This window comes from Sinocyclocheilus anshuiensis, unplaced genomic scaffold (assembly GCF_001515605.1).
Source record: "Sinocyclocheilus anshuiensis isolate Anshui unplaced genomic scaffold, SAMN03320099.WGS_v1.1 scaffold975, whole genome shotgun sequence".
Lineage (NCBI taxonomy): Eukaryota > Metazoa > Chordata > Actinopteri > Cypriniformes > Cyprinidae > Sinocyclocheilus > Sinocyclocheilus anshuiensis.
Window position 1 is genome coordinate 595,876 of NW_015547693.1, and position 18,034 is coordinate 613,909.

Sequence of the window (18,034 nt, forward strand, 5' to 3'; positions counted from 1 at the left end):
TTTTGATGTCAAAGAATATTTCACAAATAAATATAAATATTTAATAAAAATATAATTAAAAAGTAAGTAAACTGTAACCAACAGGGAACTCGGTACTCTGGGAAATTTGTGTGCATTGGGAATCATATTTTTTCAAATAAAGCCAAGGTAACACTCATTTTACATACAGCACACAGTGAAATGACATGAATATGGCAGTGGGCAAATGCATAAAGCGCAGCATAATTTAAAATCATGAGTTTAAAGTTTGTCGATCGTGCGTCTCAATGAAGCTGAACTCTCCTCCTGTCCGCATTCAATTCACACGGACCGACCATCACGCAGAGAACACTTCTATCCGTATTTAGACAGAACTGTTAACGACAACAGCGAACAAGGGGAGGAGAATGTGAGCATTGTGTGTTCAGTCGCTGCCGCGCTCAGCGTCGTCAAAATAAAAGTCCCGCCTTGAACGCATCGGCCAAACAGGAAAACTTATCGGCCGATGCCGATATCTGCAAAATGTCAAATATTGGCCGATATATCGGCCTTGGCGATATATCGGTCGACCACTAGAATTATTATTATAGTAATATATTATTATAGTGTTATAATAATATTATAACAAGCAATAACAAAAGGACACATTTAATTTATAATTTGTCTTAAATCTCATTTTGTAAAAAAAAAATCGTGAATCAAATCGAATCGTGAGTTGAGTGAATCGTTACATCCCTATTGATAAGAGTCCTGGCCTGAAGACGTCTACATGTCTATATTCAGTTATAGTCATAGCGCTACCTACTGGCAGCAGGAAGTTTGGCACATATAAGTAAGGGATAATGTACATCCAGCCGGTTGTTATTGCAGAATAACCCCCGACAGGGTGATCAGGACCCCGACACGAAGCGCAGATGAAATATTTGAACACAAAGCTTCTGTGAACACAGCAGTTGTAAGCAAGCGGCAAGTTCAAACGAGACAGACAATTAAGGGATACGGTGCAGTCAAACCACTTATTACACAATATTTGACCACATAAATAATTATGGCGATAAAAGATATTGATTTAAGATGGAAATGTTTTAAAATCTTACCAGTTTGTTAGTTGTCTTATAATCCATTACAGCGTACAAAACAATCGTCGCAAAATGGCAGCAGCTGCGTTTGTATAAAATGAGAGAGCGAGTCCGCCATACCAGGATGACATTAAATAATTGTACACATAATATTGAATTGAGTTTTAATATTTTATTAGCTAAACAAACACAAAGCTTCCACAACTGTTCCTAGCAAGAGTATAGCGCTGATTTCAGTTACCCGGATGAGCCTGTGTTATCAGCTTTTACCGGTTGTTATCGAGGGATAACAGACCTCAGAATGTCACAACTGACCAATCAGAATCAAGCATTCCACAGCAATAAATGACTTTGACATATTCCTCATATATTTACCACTTTGAATGCATATTGCCCACCGTTCACGGTTTTCCTGAGGCCACCGGGTGAAGGTGGCTCCAGGTGCGAGGGCCCTTTCAACATGGGTTGCAGCTTTAATTTTACATTTATATTAGGGCTGCACAATAAATCGCATGCGATATTTAATGCGCATCTTGTCAGTAATATATGTTCATATATATAATACGTTCATATATGACTTGCGCAGCTTGTCAGTGAACAACGGCTCTGTGTAGTAAACGCTGCTCCATCTGAAAGCACGCACGTGATGTTGATTTACAGCTGATTACAGAAGCGGCTTTACTGACAAGATGCGCATTAAATAATCGCATGCGATTTATCGTGCAGGCCTAATTTATATTCCACATTTAGCAGACACTTTTATCCAAAGCAACTTGTACTGCATTCAAGCTTTACATTCGATTAGTTTAAGAGAATCAAAACCATGACGTCGGCATTGCTAGTACTCTTCAGTCTGAGCTGCAGGAAAGCTACTTTTATTCTTTCATAGTTACTATTACCGCAAGACCACATATGTATAAAAAAAAAAAACAGAAGTTGCCAACTAAAAAAAATGACAGCAATAAAACTAGGAAAATTTGATTATGACACATGTTTGACATTTCTATTGTCCCAACATGGATATTTTGGACATGCGCCATGGTAATTACTAGGGTTGCACGATTTATCGAAATTATCGAAATATCGCAAATGTAAATATCGCAATATGCATATCGCAAGGGCTGACTGAATCATTTTAATAATAGGCTACTTAAATCAAAATGTTGCAAAAGGTCAAAGTTTTAGTTCGACGCATATAGCAGAGAATTGCTTGACGTTAAAAAGAGTTAAGTGCAATAAGTTGCAGAAAACAACTCTTTGCCGTCTCCACAAAGCTTCCACAACTGTTCCTAGCAAGAGTATAGCGCTGATTTCAGTTACCCGGATGAGCCTGTGTTATCAGCTTTTACCGGTTGTTATCGAGGGATAACAGACCTCAGAATGTCACAACTGACCAATCAGAATCAAGCATTCCACAGCAATAAATGACTTTGACATATTCCTCATATATTTACCACTTTGAATGCATATTGCCCACCGTTCACGGTTTTCCTGAGGCCACCGGGTGAAGGTGGCTCCAGGTGCGAGGGCCCTTTCAACATGGGTTGCAGCTTTAATTTTACATTTATATTAGGGCTGCACAATAAATCGCATGCGATATTTAATGCGCATCTTGTCAGTAATATATGTTCATATATATAATACGTTCATATATGACTTGCGCAGCTTGTCAGTGAACAACGGCTCTGTGTAGTAAACGCTGCTCCATCTGAAAGCACGCACGTGATGTTGATTTACAGCTGATTACAGAAGCGGCTTTACTGACAAGATGCGCATTAAATAATCGCATGCGATTTATCGTGCAGGCCTAATTTATATTCCACATTTAGCAGACACTTTTATCCAAAGCAACTTGTACTGCATTCAAGCTTTACATTCGATTAGTTTAAGAGAATCAAAACCATGACGTCGGCATTGCTAGTACTCTTCAGTCTGAGCTGCAGGAAAGCTACTTTTATTCTTTCATAGTTACTATTACCGCAAGACCACATATGTATAAAAAAAAAAAACAGAAGTTGCCAACTAAAAAAAATGACAGCAATAAAACTAGGAAAATTTGATTATGACACATGTTTGACATTTCTATTGTCCCAACATGGATATTTTGGACATGCGCCATGGTAATTACTAGGGTTGCACGATTTATCGAAATTATCGAAATATCGCAAATGTAAATATCGCAATATGCATATCGCAAGGGCTGACTGAATCATTTTAATAATAGGCTACTTAAATCAAAATGTTGCAAAAGGTCAAAGTTTTAGTTCGACGCATATAGCAGAGAATTGCTTGACGTTAAAGAGTTAAGTGCAATAAGTTGCAGAAAACAACTCTTTGCCGTCTCGTCTTGCTGTCTGACTCACACCTGAAGCGCGCACAAGCCACATCTCGCACAGCATCTCTTCAGTTCTGCCGCACACGTGCAAAGCGCGCGCACACACACAGAGAGACACGTTTCAGACAGCGCGCAAACACCGAGTTGATTCGTCTTTCGCATCTTTACTTGCAAAGTTACAATGATATAAAATTAGTGTCATTTTTTTTTTTTTTTTTGTATGTTCACACTGATGTTAAAATGACATTTTCTGATTTGTGACATTACTTTTTATGTAATGCTAAAACACTGCTGGTCACTTTCAGAAGTTGTAGTGATTCTTTCTTTTCCAAGAAAGAATGTGAAACAAATTGGTTATATAATTTTCATTTTTAAATATTTTAAAATATAATTGAAATTGATTTTACACACTTTAAGCATTATCGTATCGCATATCGAATATCGCATTTTTTAACAAGGTATCGCATATCGCATTTTTCTTCAATATCGCACAGCCCTAGTAATTACCCAATATTCTTTTGAAGTACCTTCGAGAAGCATATTAATATGATCACTCAACACCACAGTATTACATCTGATACCATCGCTGTACACGATCCCACCACAGAACAGGAAGAGCAGCAGCAGAAACAACAAACGCCTCACATTACTGAGCCTCACATGCCGGATTCGAACCTGCATCACTGACATGAGCACCACAGCGCAACACGCCTCAGGATAATGAGAGGATGACAATTAGATTCAGATTTTGAAAAAGGAAATGAAAAGCTGTTTTCTATGTTTTCTCCTTAATACTTCTCAAGGACTTTATTATAACAATTATCTACGTTTATGACGTGTAAGCCGAACACGAACAACAAATAAAAGGTTAGTTTGTTGTTAAATAACAGGTTCTTAGGCTTTACACAAGCCTGTAAGTTAAAAAGTAAAGTCCAAAACAAAATGCAAATGTGCCAAATGAGAAGAAAAAGTGGCTTTTGTGAGTAAATAAAAAGTTCTCACTCATTGGCCCAAAATTTTTTTCGAAACAACACCAAATTACTGCATTATTCGAGGAATTAGGAAGAATCTGAATTTCGTAAGCATCAAAAACAGAAACAAACTGTGCATTAAACAAAACATCTGTCCCAATACAGCTTCTGCCTGTAAGAAATATTTATGGCTGCTAAACTCTCAACTGGCCTATTTGAAGGTGTGGCAAAAGGTTAATTTTGGAGCCTGCCTGTAAGTCTCAGCAGAAAGACACAGAGTCTCTCTGTCTGTGTCTGTGTGTGTGTGTGTGTGTGTGTGTGTGTGTGTGTGTGTGAGAGAGTGTGAGAGTGTAATACACAGAGTCTCTCTGTCTGTGTCTGTGTGTGTGAGTGTGTGTGTGTGTGTGTGTGTATGTGTGTGAGAGAGTGTTAGAGTGTGAGAGTGTGTTTGTGTCTCTCCTGGCTCTCCTCTCGCTCTTTAACCGCACTCATCCTGTGCTGCTCTGACAGAGACGTGTAAGAGAGATGCAGATGTCATTAAATAAGACACTCAACACCAGCTCCATCTAGCTTTTTAGTAGAGCCCGACCGATATGGGTTTTTTGGGGCCGTTACCGATACCGATATTAGGGAGTAAAAAAAAAAGGCAGATAATGATATATCGGCCGATATAGGGATCCCCAAATTTGGTGCGGATTCGCCACGCCGTTACGGAGATATGGCCATTCAAAGTTTCAATGGTTTTCCATAGACTTAAGCTTTAAAGCGTTTCATCCAGGTCGCCAGTAGCAAACAATGGAGCACGCTCTGCTGGACAAACTAAGTAATTACACCATTTCAAGCATTTTATCTGCATTATATGTTCTGTAAAAAAAAAATTTCATATCGGCGGCATATTCGCCGATACCGATATATCGGCGACAGGCTCATATCGGCAAAACGATATATCGGTCGGGCTCTACTTTTTAGTAACATTCATTTCCTCATAAAGTCACTCAAACAGCGCCACCTCAAACAGCAGGTTCCAGCAGACCACAGTATAAAATGTTTACTATATTTGTATAATTCTGGATCTCTGTTACTATAGTTCTGTAGTAACTACAGCGTTATTGATTGAACTACTGTAGGTTTATCTAATTTAGCAGGTAAACTTTATGGAGCCTAATATAGTGATTTTTAATTATATTATATTGATTAGGTAACTTATCAGCTAGTACAAGAAGTACACTTTATGAATACTCAACCAATCATGATCAAGTAGCCTACCGGAACTATCCATTTTATGGATTTTTTTCACTTAAATATTTCTAATATTCAATTGAATTAAAATTCTGAAATACATAAAGGGAAATCTTCAGTGAACACTAGATTGTAAAAACCACAAGAGCATTCATACAAATAAGTAAAAACCACAGGCGTATGTATTAGGCTCCATGTTTCCCAACACTGTTTAAAAAAAAAAAAAACACACATTCACATCTTGAATATTGTTTTCTGTCCTTCATATCTACATTAAAATCTGTTTTAATCAGCGCCTACCACACATGAAATTCAACACAAATTAAAAATGCATAAAATTTTCAATTTAACAAAATAATTATATCTTAAATTCACATGGTCATCCTGTTCAACACAAATGATTAGATTTTTAATTTGACAGTCTTTGCATTAATGCCTTGTACCAATATTTATTCTGTAGCAAGACTTTTAAACCCCTTTCTCTCTCCACTTGTGCACAAACACAGACCAGTGCAGCAAAACATCACATACGAGGAGCAGAAATAACTTAAACCTGTTACACACATGCATTGTGTACAAACTAGGGATGTGTATCTCATGACTGAGGCCAACACGATACGTCACGTGACATGACGTGGCCAAGTATGGTTACCCATACTCGGAATTAGTGCTCTGCATTTAACCCATCTTAAGTGCACAGATTACGTAACTCGCGTTACTTGTAATGCGTTACCCCCAAAACTGGATGCGATACGATTCACCCTTGTTACGATGCAGTGCGATCCGATTCTGATTCGATTCGATTCGATTCAAAACAATGCGATTCGATGCAATGGAGAAAATATGATCACTTTTAATGCCTCAAGCCCTGTTTCATAAAACAAGTTAAAGGGGTCATATAGAACATTACAATCTAAAATTGCTCTTCAAAGCATTAAAATAACTGAATTAAAAGTTAAAATCACTGAATTAAAATGAAAACAAATAATAAAGAAAATGACTTCTAAACTGCTATAAGAAGCACACATTAACTCATTTGAGTTTAGTAATTAGTATACTGTGTCTAGCTTACATTTGATTTGCCCACTACAATAGTCCCTTTACAGTTACTGCTATCATAAAAATACACTTAAATGAAGGTTTAAAATTCTACAAAAGGCACATTTAATGTCTAACAACAAATTTTTTATAAATGTAGGTTTTACATTCTACAAAAGACACATTTAATGTCCAAAAACAAATTTTTTATCAGAATGTATATTTTACTCAGAATTATTGCGCTCCTATTCGGTTGTGCTCAGTTTTAGCACGCATTCACGCAGAAGCGCTCGTTCACTCGCGTTAGCCTCACCCACTCCTGACAGCAAAATGGATATACTTGCATGACTTTCTAACATTTACAGATTAAAAATATACCTGTGACACGTCAGTTATGCACTGAGGAAAACACAACTGGTCTCCGTGTTGTTGTGATTCGTCATATTCACGCAGCAGCAGCGGTGATGATAAGAGAACGTGCTTGAGAAACAAATACATAGATCACAGATTATTGGTCACTTTCTAAATAATAAAAGTATAGTGCATCCACTAGTAATTATATATAAATAAATCGGTTTTTACCGATGCAAATATGTTAGAAACGACGCATCACGATACAAATGCCGACTTGTAGCCGATACACACTTTTTAAACCGATGCATCGCATCGTTAACTTTTTATGCCGATGCACTGAGCGAATCGGGGAATCTTCCCATCCCTAGTACAAACTAATCTCACTCCAAAGTCAAACTGTGTGGAACAACTTTATCAACCAGCACTTTTCCAGCAGTGTAACTGTGATCAGGAGCACATCGCTCATTTCAATCATCTTGACTGAAGCTCTGAACTGACCTCATGACTGATAAATGACAGTCAGCCAATCAAATCACTGCGCTGAGGCGCTGGACTCATATACAAACCCAACCGTTTTCAATATTCCCAACATTACGGTAAAAATGTGTTGTGTAATTCAGATACTAGGTATTGACAGAGCCTCGGGTTGCAAAGGGGTGGAAAATTTCTGGTAAATTTCCGGAAACTTTCCAAAAATCCCTGGAATATTCCAAAAAATCCTGGAACTTTTCCAAAATTTCTGGAATATTTCAGAAATGTAGTGGACATTTTCCACCTTTTTGCAACCCTAACAGAGACCAATGGAGTTTTGTTCATTCAGTTCACAAAACCAGCCAGTAATGTCAAAATTAGGCATTAGATCAGCTCAGCATGAACAACTCAGCTTTCACATTTAAACAACCATCCAAAAGCTAAATATCTCAGCATTTGCACAAAGGAAAGGAGCAGTATAGAATGTGTGATGGTTGTTTTTAGAAAGGGGAATAACTGAATAAAATATCACTTCTTGCACATTATGACATTGACCTTTGTTAATTTTACACTTCTGTGATTTGTTTCCTCCATTAAATACAGAGAATACATACATGTGGACAAAGTTAACTGTATTTTAATAAAAATACGCACACACACACACACAAAAGAAGAAAGTGTCTGGCTTCTTGACACTAGATTTTCTCGTCTTCTATCAATAACCTGATACGAACCCAGTGCTTCGTTCTTTGTGTTGATAATCAAATGCATTTTAACCGTTTAGCCGGTTAACTGACCGTAAGAATTTTGACCGCTTAATACAATCAGTTAAACGGTTTAAAAAGTCATTTAATTATTTATTTTTTCAGTAATTTATCAAAATATTTAAAAAGGTTTGCTGCATGGTTAAAATACGCTACGCAAAACATAAGTCGGGTATAAGTCGCATTTTATTGTTTCATTCAGAAATAGGCCTAATGCCGACGTGAAATGTTTACAAACATTATAATAAACACTGTAAACATAGCTAGGCTATTTTAGTTCCCCTCACTCCACAACAAATCCTTTCAGTTAGCAGTATTTAGAAAAGAACAAGAATTAAAAATATAAGAAGCTATAGCAATATAAACGACAAGCCAAAACGAATTAATTTAGGCTAAAACGAAACTGAAACCAACGTTGGGTCTCTCATTCCACACAAAATCAAATGTTTTCGTATTCGCGATGTATTTGAATGCCAAATTATTATTTATTATGTAGCCATATGCTTCACTCGCGTTCCAATATCCACGTAAAACAACATCACGGCGGTGCGGTGATAACACTTAACGGCACAGATTTTACTACATATTTTTTTACTACACATTTTTTTCCCCATATGTTTGACTGACTGTATTGTATTATGATAATGAACATGCTGCATTGTCAAGGTAGCAATGCTTAACTGAGTGCGCGCATGCGGCGACGGTGCAATCACTTGAGTTTTTTCCTTCTAACAGTGGAAGTAACTACTCCTTTTAGTCCAAAAGATAATCGGAGTTGTAAAAGGTTTGCCTTTATTTGTTCACATTCACAAAAACAAATCTTTGTGCTTTTGTAAAATAAGCCTAAAGAAAAATAGGATGCCGCTTTCTGTCGTCTGGTTTCTTTTCGCGCAACACAATGAACCGAAACTCTGCATACTAGGCTACTTCTTTCATTTTCTTAATTTATTAAGTAAAAATATGTTTCTCGTATAGGCCTATTTATTCGTTATATATATATATATATATATCCTAGCTTTATGTTTTTCTCGGCTCGCAGAAGCGCTGCGGGTGCGTGATGTGATATGAAGACCATGTGAATCCTCATGTTCTGTTGTTTGCTGCTTTTTGCGTGTGTAAAATTAATCCCCGGAAAACAAATGTTAGTATTTTTAACGGGTCACAGACACTTATCCTTTCTAATTTAATCCAATTCTAATTTAAAATAATCTTGTCGGTTAACAGTTAACAATCAGTTAATGAGCGTCGGTTAGGAAAAATAACCGAAATGAACATCCCTAATTTGAAGTAATTTATTCCTAAATCACCAGGTATATCAGCGACTCGCAATGTCATCGTGTTTGACGCACACTGAAAAGCGGTGCATGGGCTTGATTAAGTAATCATCGATTGTCTTAAAAACGTCCTTAATGAGACCAATGAAGAAACTAGTCAAATCAGACGTAGCATAATTCATATCTAAAGCCATAAAATCCAAGACTTCCAGCACTAGTACAGAATTAGGAAGTTAATTAGTTCAAGTGTTTGTGAAATGAATAAAGTTACTAATCAATATATAGTGCTCCTGCTATAGTTTCTACAAAAAGTGATCATGTTTGCAGGATGTTTTAATAGTACAATGAGCTTTATGGGTCAAAAGACCAAGGTACATTTGCTTTAAAGTGTTCATAATGTGAGAAATCAATCTGATCTTTTGGTTTACATTTATCAAACTATTAAATCATTGGTAAAGTATTGAATTGAACCAACATGATTACGTAATACATATACCATTCACCCCTAAATGAGGACTTTATTTTTAACAGAACTTTTATTTTAACTCAAGTATACACTTCTTTAAGTCGAGGCTTTCTGACCCAAATCCACATGAACTAGATCAGTCAGTCTCTCTTCAAAAGATAAACTCAACTCCTCAGAATTTAGAAGAACAAAGTCCTTGCATAACACCCCACACAGCAGAGCTAGATACTAGTGTCCATATTTGCTCCATCTGTTTCTTTTTATATGATCAAGTCGGAGAGTACAAACACAACAGTCCTGCGGAGGAAGCCCCTCACACACACACACAGACACACACACACACACACACACACACACACAGGACAAAGGCAGTTGGCTTGAGATAGGAGCTCAGGCTGGGTGCAAGAGAACCGCTTGACAATTCCAAACAGGGCAGCAGGAAACACAAGACTGCACGGCACAACCAAGAGTCTTCCTGTCTCTCTCTCTCTCTCACACACACACACACACACACACACACCTTAAGAGAGTTTTACCACAGGAACATCCAGGAAAATTCAACAAAATGAAAATGTGAAAGCTCACAGACACAATCAAAGGCGCAGTAGTTTGTCCAAACACGCGAATATATCTTTGGTTACGGGGAGCTTTATTAACGGCTGTGATATCCGAACGTGAAGTATAGCGAGCTGTGGGAAGATCCATCTTGGCATACCAACCAACCGCACGATTCATAAGTGAGCTTATCTGGCATGCTGATACGGGGCGGCACACTGATTATCAGTCAAAATAAAGAAATGAATTGGCACGATCACTTCAGCATGAAGACCAAACCAAGCGCGTGTGCAAGTTCAAATCTATACGTCAGCTCTACACAGTCTGCAACGGACAAGCATACACAAACTGAAAATGCTTTAACCCTCTGGTCCTCTTCGTTTGGGAGTCACACTTGGCTCCTTCGCAGTCAAAAGTGACCGAAGCCTTGAAATGTAACTTCTTTTTTTCAGGAAAATCAATTTAATACATTTTTGTTCAATAACAATTTTTGATTATTATTTAGGATTTTGAGGGGATTTTAAGATATTATGCAATATTTATACGGTTTTAATTAGCAATTTTTCCCAACAAGAATTAATATACTTTTATTTAGTTATTTAATTATTATTTTTCCATAAATGGATTCCTATTGTTTTTTTAGACATACTTTCTGTATTTTATTAGGTTTTGCTTTTAGATATATTTTTAGACAGTCTAAAAGACTACTTTATGTCAAGGTTTAGATATTTTTGGTTAGATAAATATCAGGTTTTTCATTATGATTACAATCAAACATTGTATGTGTGTGTGTGTGTGTGTGCGTGGGTGTCTATTTTGCACTCTTTATATTTTAGAGTGTCACCCCTTGATTGCTGTGCACTTTTTTCTGCACAGTGGCCGATTTGTAGTTTGTACCACCAAAAGATTCTCTGAGTTGTATTTTTTAGTATTTCCCATTCATTTCCTATATCTGTCATTTTTGACCGGGAATGAGCCAAGTGTGACTTTTTTTTTTTTTTTTTGACCCTTTAACATATCCGAATCATGTGCATGATTTTTTTTTTAGTGTGTTCACATAGCTAATGCAACAAAAGTCACCATGTGTCATCTCATTCTGATGAAGCTACGATTTTTAAAATTTCAAAATATAAAATTTTTCGGTCAAAAATGACCGAAGAGGCCCAGAGGGTTAAATGGTTTTAACTGGTCCATACAGTTAAACAGCATTCCAAAACAACTCTTCTGTCATATCACAAATATAGCAGCGCTTTCTGAAGACCCGTCACCCATGTTCCTCACATTGTGTCATTAAGCGCCTTTGAAAACAAAGATGTGGGCTAAACGTTACGTGAAATCTGGGAAGACCAACATAAACACAGTCAGGATAATAATTCCACAAGCTGGGAGTCACCATTAAAAAAAAACACACACACAATGTAGGCCACTGAAATGAACAACAAACAAAACCAAAACTTCACTAGTAAAGGTTAACTAGCAGAAAATTTGAGTGGTTTGCTGGGAAGTCATATTTCCCCAATCAAAAGTACCGTGCAAATATCAGCTACACCAATAAACTCCCTACTGTCAGAGCTCCCATCTCTTCTGACTAGAAATGCAACGAATTTGGCAACCAAAATCAAAATGTAAGCCGACATTATTGATGAAAGAGTCACACTTCATTAGCGCTTCTACTACGGCGTATTCTGAACGCCGACCAGAAATGATGGCAGACCAGCAATATGAAAAATACCAAGTTCAATAAATCATTTACCCAAACTTTATTTTCATTTCTTGACCAAATTAAAACTTTCATTTCAGTTTCAATAAAAAAAAAAAAAAAATGTCATCACTACTTTTGAGAACTATCAGCAGAACTAATATTCTCTAAAGCCAATTTTCCCACGCTGTTTTAGGATTTAATTCATTTTCAATACTTTTTCCGATAACATAGGGGGGAGGGGGAGGGGTTTATGGGGTGTGCCAGAAGCGTGAATCCGTATTTAGAAAAGCACGGAAAAACAAATGGAAAACAAATAACGATTGCTAACGGTTGACTGTTGCATTACGGTACATAAAATTTCACTTACCACAAACAGATTAAGGGGAGATGACTGAGGACGATGGCGAATGATTTGCAGATCATGAGCACCACTGACAAACATCTATCTTGTAAAATGTGTGGTAAGTACTGCCGCTCCATAGTATAAATAGAGTGCGTGTGATCGCAAATCTAAAAAGCTAAAAAGTAAAAACTAAAAAGTGATCGCACATTCAAAAGCAGTTTCAATGCCAGGCATAATAGCGGCTCCCTGATGCCCGCAATTTATATACAGTATAATTGGCCAATGATATAACTATGAGAGAAAATACTGAAATATATATTTTCCTCCCATCGCGTATTTATTCCCTTTAGGGGTTCCGTATTACATGTCATTTTCTTTCGGAACACGGTATTGGGATGTGGCGGATTGCGGGGGGGACATCAACATCGTGATGTCTATCAGCCATCAGCATCGTCTATCGGCCCAACCCTACTCCAATCCATCCACACCTAAATATCGATTATTTCAACAACCTCACACGCCAAACATACAATCTGTTTGTTAAATCCTTACATTCAGCAGAGCAGCCCTGCTAAAGGTCTGATTTAAGAAAGTCACATTTAACTTCAGATTAGGGCTGTCACGATTCGTCGATTTTATTCGACTATTCGATTTTTTTAAATCCTCGACTTCATTTTGCTCGCGTTGACTAACCGGCAAAATACCGGAAATGGCGCATTTCACGGACGAGAATCCATAAAACACTTTTATTAGACTGTTTCCCAAGGCTGCATGATATATTAAACCCATTTAAAAATCATAATTAAGCATAATTGTGAATTCACAAACGCTACGATTTAATTAAGTATTTATATGCGATGCAATTCTAATACAGTATATGCGCTTTAATTATGTACATGCTGGGTTTATTATAACGTTTAATCTGGGAACGCAACTTCCGCCATTTCATCAGATTTGCAAGGTAAATCATTTATAAATCCACGCAAACTCAGGAGAATACATCGCGGTTTCAAAGTAAAAGCTCAAACGCTCACTCTGAGTTTACACGTTTTGATGTCCACATATTCTTTTAATTAGTGGCTATAGCATTTCTGTCCTAAAGAAATGGCCAAATATTAAAGATTAAGTGAACATTTGAATTAAATGGTGCTTGGTTAATATTAAACAAGGATTCGATCGCACAGTAATGTGTAAAAACAATCAGGCCGTTGGTGCCCCCTGCAGGCCTTTTTTGTAATGCAAAAAAGCGTAATGCGTAATGTACATGAGCTCTATTGTTTATAATACATTATGTATTTTAACAGTTTTGTTCAATAAAACCATATGATTTCTTGCTCTTGATACTTTATTTGAACTAATTATTATTGCCTCATTGCTATTATATATGTATTTTAAGTAATTTTAAAGGCTATTGTTCACTTACATCTATTTTTATTACCACAAAAAATAAATTATAATTATAGGGCACTATCAAATCCGTTTTATTTCCGAATTCAGTTTTTTTAATTTAAATTTTTCTATACTCTGTTTTAATGGTTAAATTCAATTTTATTAATCAAAAAGCCTGTCTAATTAATTGAGTTTTACAGTTTTATCTTTACCAATATTTCCAAATTCAGTTTTTTTCCATTTTCATTTTTTTATACTCCGTTTTAATGGTTAAATTTAATTGTATTAATAAAAAAAGCCTGTCTAATTAATTGAGTTTTACAGTTTTATCTTTACCAAATTCTGTTTTCCATTATTTTCTGGATTCCATTAAATTGTAATAATCAAAAGCATCTCCAATTAATTGATTTTATTTATTTATTTATTTTTTTGGTTTTTTTGGTTTTGTTTTTCAGAAATACTGCACATTTACATTTTTCTTCTAAATAAATTCTGGTAAATAACATTTCTGGTAAATACTCCTTTAAAAAGTGTTTTTTGATTATAATTGTATTATTAGTAGACTAGAACACGTGGATATGTTGTCATTACACTATAATACTGAACTCTGATTTCAGTGATTTGGACTGTGAGATGGACACTTGCTTCTTGCACTTTTCTTTTGCTTTAAAAAAAAGGATTTTATAGAAATTTGGATTGCATTTGGTTTAATACAATATAGTTTAATAAAACATTAAGTAAAATTGTTGATTTTTTTGTGGGAAATTAATCGTTTAGATTAATCGATAAATTAGTCGATAGATTAATCGAAATAAAAATAGTCGTTAGTGGCAGCCCTACTTCAGATTAGGGCTGTGCGATATTGAAGAAAAATGCGATGTGTGATAACTCATTAAATAACGCGATATGCGATACGATAATGCTTAAAGTGCCACATGCTCAGATGAAACAGTTTTACTCAGCTGTTGCCGAGTCAGTTCTGTGAACTTCTATAACTATCTTGTGTCATATATATATGGTTATTTGTATGTATGTATGTACCAAGAGTTCCTGTAAAACCACAACAAATTCCTTGTGTTTGCACACAGTTAAGTGGTGAATAAAGCTCATTCTGATTCTGATTCTAATAAGAAAGCACCCCTACAACAACTTCTGAAAGTGAACAGTAGTGTTTTACTCGAGCATTACATAAAAATGTCATTTTAACATGAGTTTAGGAACTGAATAATAAACAGGAAAAATAAAACACTGCATAGTATTTACTCTTTGAATTCAATATGCACTGATTTTATATTTAGCTACAAAAGTTATTTAGGTAAGAGCAGTGAGTGATTTTCTCTTTGTCTTTTGTTCATGGCCCCAAATATTGCAAGCTGTAGCGATATGCATATTGCGATATTTTGATAATTTCGATATATTGCACAGCCCTACTTCAGATGCACAATTACACCTCGCTGAGGCTCACTGGGTGTTTTTTTTCTCTTCTGTTTAGTGTGGCTGGTGCATCCGGAGCGCAGCTGTGTGTAAGACACCCCGCCGCAGATGGGCCTGCCCTACAATCAGAGCCCAGACGAGCAGTACACTACTGTTAAACCTGTTAGCACACAACCAAGACCTTCTGCTGGCCCAAAACACAAGCATTTACAGTAACCAAACATGATCACAATTCAATTCAGTCCGCCAAACGAAATCATTGAGAACCCGGAGGCTAAAGGCGCATGTTGAGGCTGTTAGAAACCAAAATTGTTATACTTTACGCAAACGCCAAAATAAGAAACCGTACATAATGTGCACCAGTCATTTTCCACCAAGAAAACTACAAATAAACTGCTGAATAAGTGAATGAAGGTCTTCGACAGTGCTGGTTTGTGTAATTCACGCAGGTGCGTAGCATAAACACAACATGCTTTTATAAATATGAATTTTATTAAGCATATTTATTAATAGCTAATGGCACATTTAAAAGCACAATTGTGGTTATGAATCCTGTCATACAATGTCACACCAACTGTCCATCTCTGAACCCATAATGCCAAGCACTCATTTAGCATCCACCAACCCAGAAACAAGGCAGAACTTACTCTCGCCCTCGACTTTATCCGTTCCTCTGGTCCAGATAATCTGCCTGGTCTCCAGCTTGACTTGAAACGTCCTTCTCTCGGGCCTCTGGGACTTTTTGGAGTAAAAGAGCGTCAGTACAGTCCCCAGCTCCAGATCCCGGTACAGATTGTTCACCTCGGTGTCGCTCAGCGTCCAGGGTACAGGTCCATTGGAGGAGAAGCCCGCAGTCGCAGCCATTTCCCCTGTTTGTTCTTCAGTTCCTTTCCCAATAGCTCACAGCCTCCCAGGCCTGGTGAGGACACCTACGAAAATAAGGAAGAAAAGGGCATTAGAAACATCACAAAACCCCACTATGACATAACAGCAGCGTATGCAGCATTTACATCAGTTATGAAAACACACACACACACACACACACACACACACACACACAGAGGCCTGCTGTAAGATGCATCCACATGTGTCCATTTAACTTGGATTTACTGGTGGTCATATAGGCAGATTATAGACTACAGAAATAATATGGTGAATAGGTGAATGTCTGATATGTATTGATAATCAGCGCATAAAATGCATGGATTATTATTATTATTATTATTATAACATATAAATGAACAACACGGATCGCAAGTGTCACTTCTTTCATGTATACCCTGTAATCTAAAGTCGGGTGTGTGTGTAAATTGAGTTGATCTAATCTTATTTAGTTAAACACAATTAATAAGATCACTTCATACAGATGCAACCAATGCAAACAAAAAAAAAATCACTGATCCTTTATTGATAAAAAAAATCTACACATTCCTAAATTGTTTTACTACACCTATCAGATTTGAAAGGCTATACATGAGATGCAATAGAAAGATTAGAGCATCTAACGCTGCTGATAATAACACAGGTTTGTTTGGTCTTACCGTGTTTGGACGCAGCTGGCTCTCCGGGACTCAGTAAAAGCAGAAACTCAACATCCAGTGTGTCCTCAATCTCAGCAGCGCTCATGTCGTCCTGTGCCCGTGATCAGACGCGGTTTGGCGGATCCGAGCGGTGTGATCGAGCCGAGACTGAGAGCGGTTCTCCGCCATGAGCTGTTGAGTGAGAGCCCTTCCCCCACCAGCCGATCCCTACAGCGCAGCGCGCGGCCTCTTAAAGACACAGCGCTCTTCAGCCGCAGTATGGACTGTGTGTGAAACAGTATGCATGATGGCTGTTTGGAATAGCGTACTACTACAATACTACTTAATGTTGTTGACAGTGTGTATACAGTATTTGAATTTTCTGTATGAACTGGACACCCAGGTGACCTAGGCAACATTCTGAACACATTACTAGTGTACTGCTTACTATATAATGCACAGTATGCACTGTGTACTGCCTACTATTTTGTGTAAAAAAGTATGGTACGGTAAAATGTGGTTATGTTTAGAATGGAATACTAGTTGCTTACAGTTCAGTGAGTGCACTGCACACTATTTCTTAAAGTGTGTGAAATAGTACGTATTATGGCTGTTTGGAATAGCATACTACTATAATACCAAACATGTGCCTTCTACAAAATATATAGTGTTTATACTATGCACAGTATTTGAATTTTCTGTATGAATTGGACACCCAGGTGACCTAGGCAACATTCTGAACACATTACTAGTGTACTGCTTACTATATAATGCACAGTATGCACTGTGTACTGCCTACTATTTTATTTAAAAGAAATATATGAAACAGTAGTCACTATGGCTGTGCTCAGAATAGAATACTAGTTGCTTACTCTTCAGTATGCACTGTGTACGCATAAATAGTACGCATTATGGCTGTTTGGAATTGCACACTACTATAATACCACACTTATGCCTGCTGCATTATACAGTGTATAATATGTACAGTATTTGTAAAGTTGCATTGCTACTTTTTGCATACTACTCTTTTGGCATAATGTTTTTGACATACTATATAGTATGGAAGTAGGCATATTCAGACACAGCGTATGTTAGGAATACAACACTAGTGTACTGCTTAC

At 36.9% G+C, this 18,034-nt stretch overlaps 1 protein-coding gene across 1 annotated transcript in view; it reads right to left on the reverse strand.

Annotated features, from left to right (window-relative positions):
- The window catches only part of LOC107703619 (1-phosphatidylinositol 4,5-bisphosphate phosphodiesterase gamma-1-like), a 48,826-nt gene extending 31,705 nt beyond the window's left edge, over positions 1-17,121 (reverse strand). Inside the window, 2 exon segments of the mRNA XM_016506312.1 lie at positions 16,041-16,322; positions 16,935-17,121. Coding sequence (XP_016361798.1) covers positions 16,041-16,257 — 217 coding nt within the window. The 5' untranslated portion in view covers positions 16,258-16,322; positions 16,935-17,121.
- Between the last annotated feature and the right edge of the window lie 913 nt (positions 17,122-18,034).